This window comes from Cnephaeus nilssonii (assembly GCF_951640355.1).
Source record: "Cnephaeus nilssonii genome assembly, chromosome: 10".
NCBI lineage: Eukaryota > Metazoa > Chordata > Mammalia > Chiroptera > Vespertilionidae > Cnephaeus > Cnephaeus nilssonii.
The window spans coordinates 28,051,435-28,053,202 of NC_137081.1; the positions used below are offsets into that span (position 1 = coordinate 28,051,435).

The window sequence follows — 1,768 nt, forward strand, 5'->3', positions numbered from 1 at the left end:
CCGGTCAAGGGCATGTACCTTGGTTGCAGGCACATCTCCAGTAGGGAGTGTGCAAGAGGCAGCTGATCGATGTTTCTCTCTCATCGATGTTTCTGACTCTCTATCCCTCTCCCTTCCTCTCTGTAAAAAATCAATAAAATATATTTAAAAAAAAAAAAAAAGAAAGAACTAGCGTTCTACCAAACGCTTCTTGGGAAGCCTCTGTGGCCAGTGGGTCTTGAGCTAATACTGTAGAAATCAGCCCTTAGATGACAAGAGTCCCCAAAAGGGACAGAGGAGCTTCCTGGGGCCTCTGAAACCTCATGTCAGTGGCCTTGTTGCCTACTTTATGATCAAGCCTGGGCCTACAGATGTGACTCATGCAGGAAGAATTAATTAGTAGGCAGAAAGGTGAGGCGATCCTTAAGATGAAGCGAGAGCCTGCGGGTGTCCCAAGTGGGGTGGTTTTTATAATTCACTGAATGAGTTCACGGTTTGCAGTCAGGGCATCTACCCAGAGAGAAGAAGCAGACATAACCGCAAGTTTAGATATACGTGGCCCCAATAGCAATGTTGGAAGTTACCTTCTTTATTTAAGTTTGTATGTTCTCCTTCTCCTACTGAGGGACCTCAGGAATGGTCCCTGGAGAGGTGTCAAGGGAAGCACACGAAGTCCCTGGGAAAATGCTAGTGAGCAAGGAAAATGTCAATGGGAAGATGGTCTCCCTGGCTCATCTATTCCAAGAGAGGCTGTGTTTAAAAATAGGGATAGGTCCTTTGCTAAATATTCTCACTGGGTGAGACAGAGTTAAATTTAGCTAAACTGAAACTATGTGATTTAATAAGACTAAAGGTATCTAGTAAGGAAATAAACAGTAGGAGCCTGATGTTTTCCTATAGAAACTGAAATAAACAATAACAAGGAAGTGGTCATGTGTCCTCCCTCTCCCATCCCCAGAGGTGGTATATAAGGGCTCCCCGAGCAGAAGGGGCATCAGACCTCCCTCACCTCCTGACTATCACTCCTCACTTCTCCTGAGTCCTCTCTACTGACACCATGGGGTGCTGTGGTTGTGGTGGCTGTGGTGGCCGCTGTGGTGGCTGTGGTGGTGGCTGTGGTGGCGGCTGTGGTGGCGGCTGTGGTGGCTGTGGTGGTGGCTGTGGTGGCTGCACCACCTGCAGATGCTACCGGGTCGGCTGCTGCTCCAGCTGCTGCCCCTGCTGCCGTGGCTGCTGTGGGGGCTGCTGCAGCGTCCCCGTGGTCTGCTGCTGCCGCCGCTCCTGTGGCTGTGGCTCCTGTGGCTGTGGCTCCTGTGGCTGTGGCTGTGGGAAGGGCTGCTGTCAGAAGTGCTGCCAGAAGAAATGCTGCTGCTAGGCAGTGGCTGGGATACACCCCGGCCAGCAGCTGAGGGAGGCCACACTCTATCCTGCTGGTAAGACTTTGCTTCACCCCATTCTGTCTACTTTTTCCTTCGAGCCCTCTGTCACGAGCTTTCCCCCTCACGCTTCTTATGCCTCAGGCTTTGTCTTCCTGGGATCTCCCTTTGCTCTCACTCTGCACAAAGTTGCCCAAACCACATAGCGTGAATTAAATATGCGACCAAGGAACTGATGCTCCCTGGGCACAGTCAGAGTCTCCTGGGAACCCTCATAGTTTCTTCACTTGTGCTGTCTACTTTTTTATAAATAACTCCTGCCTGGATTTGGCCATGTGGAGTTTTCTGCCTGTATGCAGTCTTTTCTACTCTGTCAACATTTGCTATTTTCAATTTGCTAATAAAATGACTTA

The 1,768-nt window shown here is 49.8% G+C and overlaps 1 protein-coding gene across 1 annotated transcript; it reads left to right on the forward strand.

Annotated features, from left to right (window-relative positions):
- Positions 1-1,036: 1,036 nt before the first annotated feature.
- LOC307106484 (small cysteine and glycine repeat-containing protein 7-like) lies at positions 1,037-1,354 on the forward strand (the record flags this gene model as incomplete). The annotated part of the gene is made up of 1 exon (XM_079783070.1): positions 1,037-1,354. One exon carries the CDS (start codon positions 1,037-1,039, stop codon positions 1,352-1,354), a length of 318 nt encoding a protein of 105 aa, XP_079639196.1.
- Between the last annotated feature and the right edge of the window lie 414 nt (positions 1,355-1,768).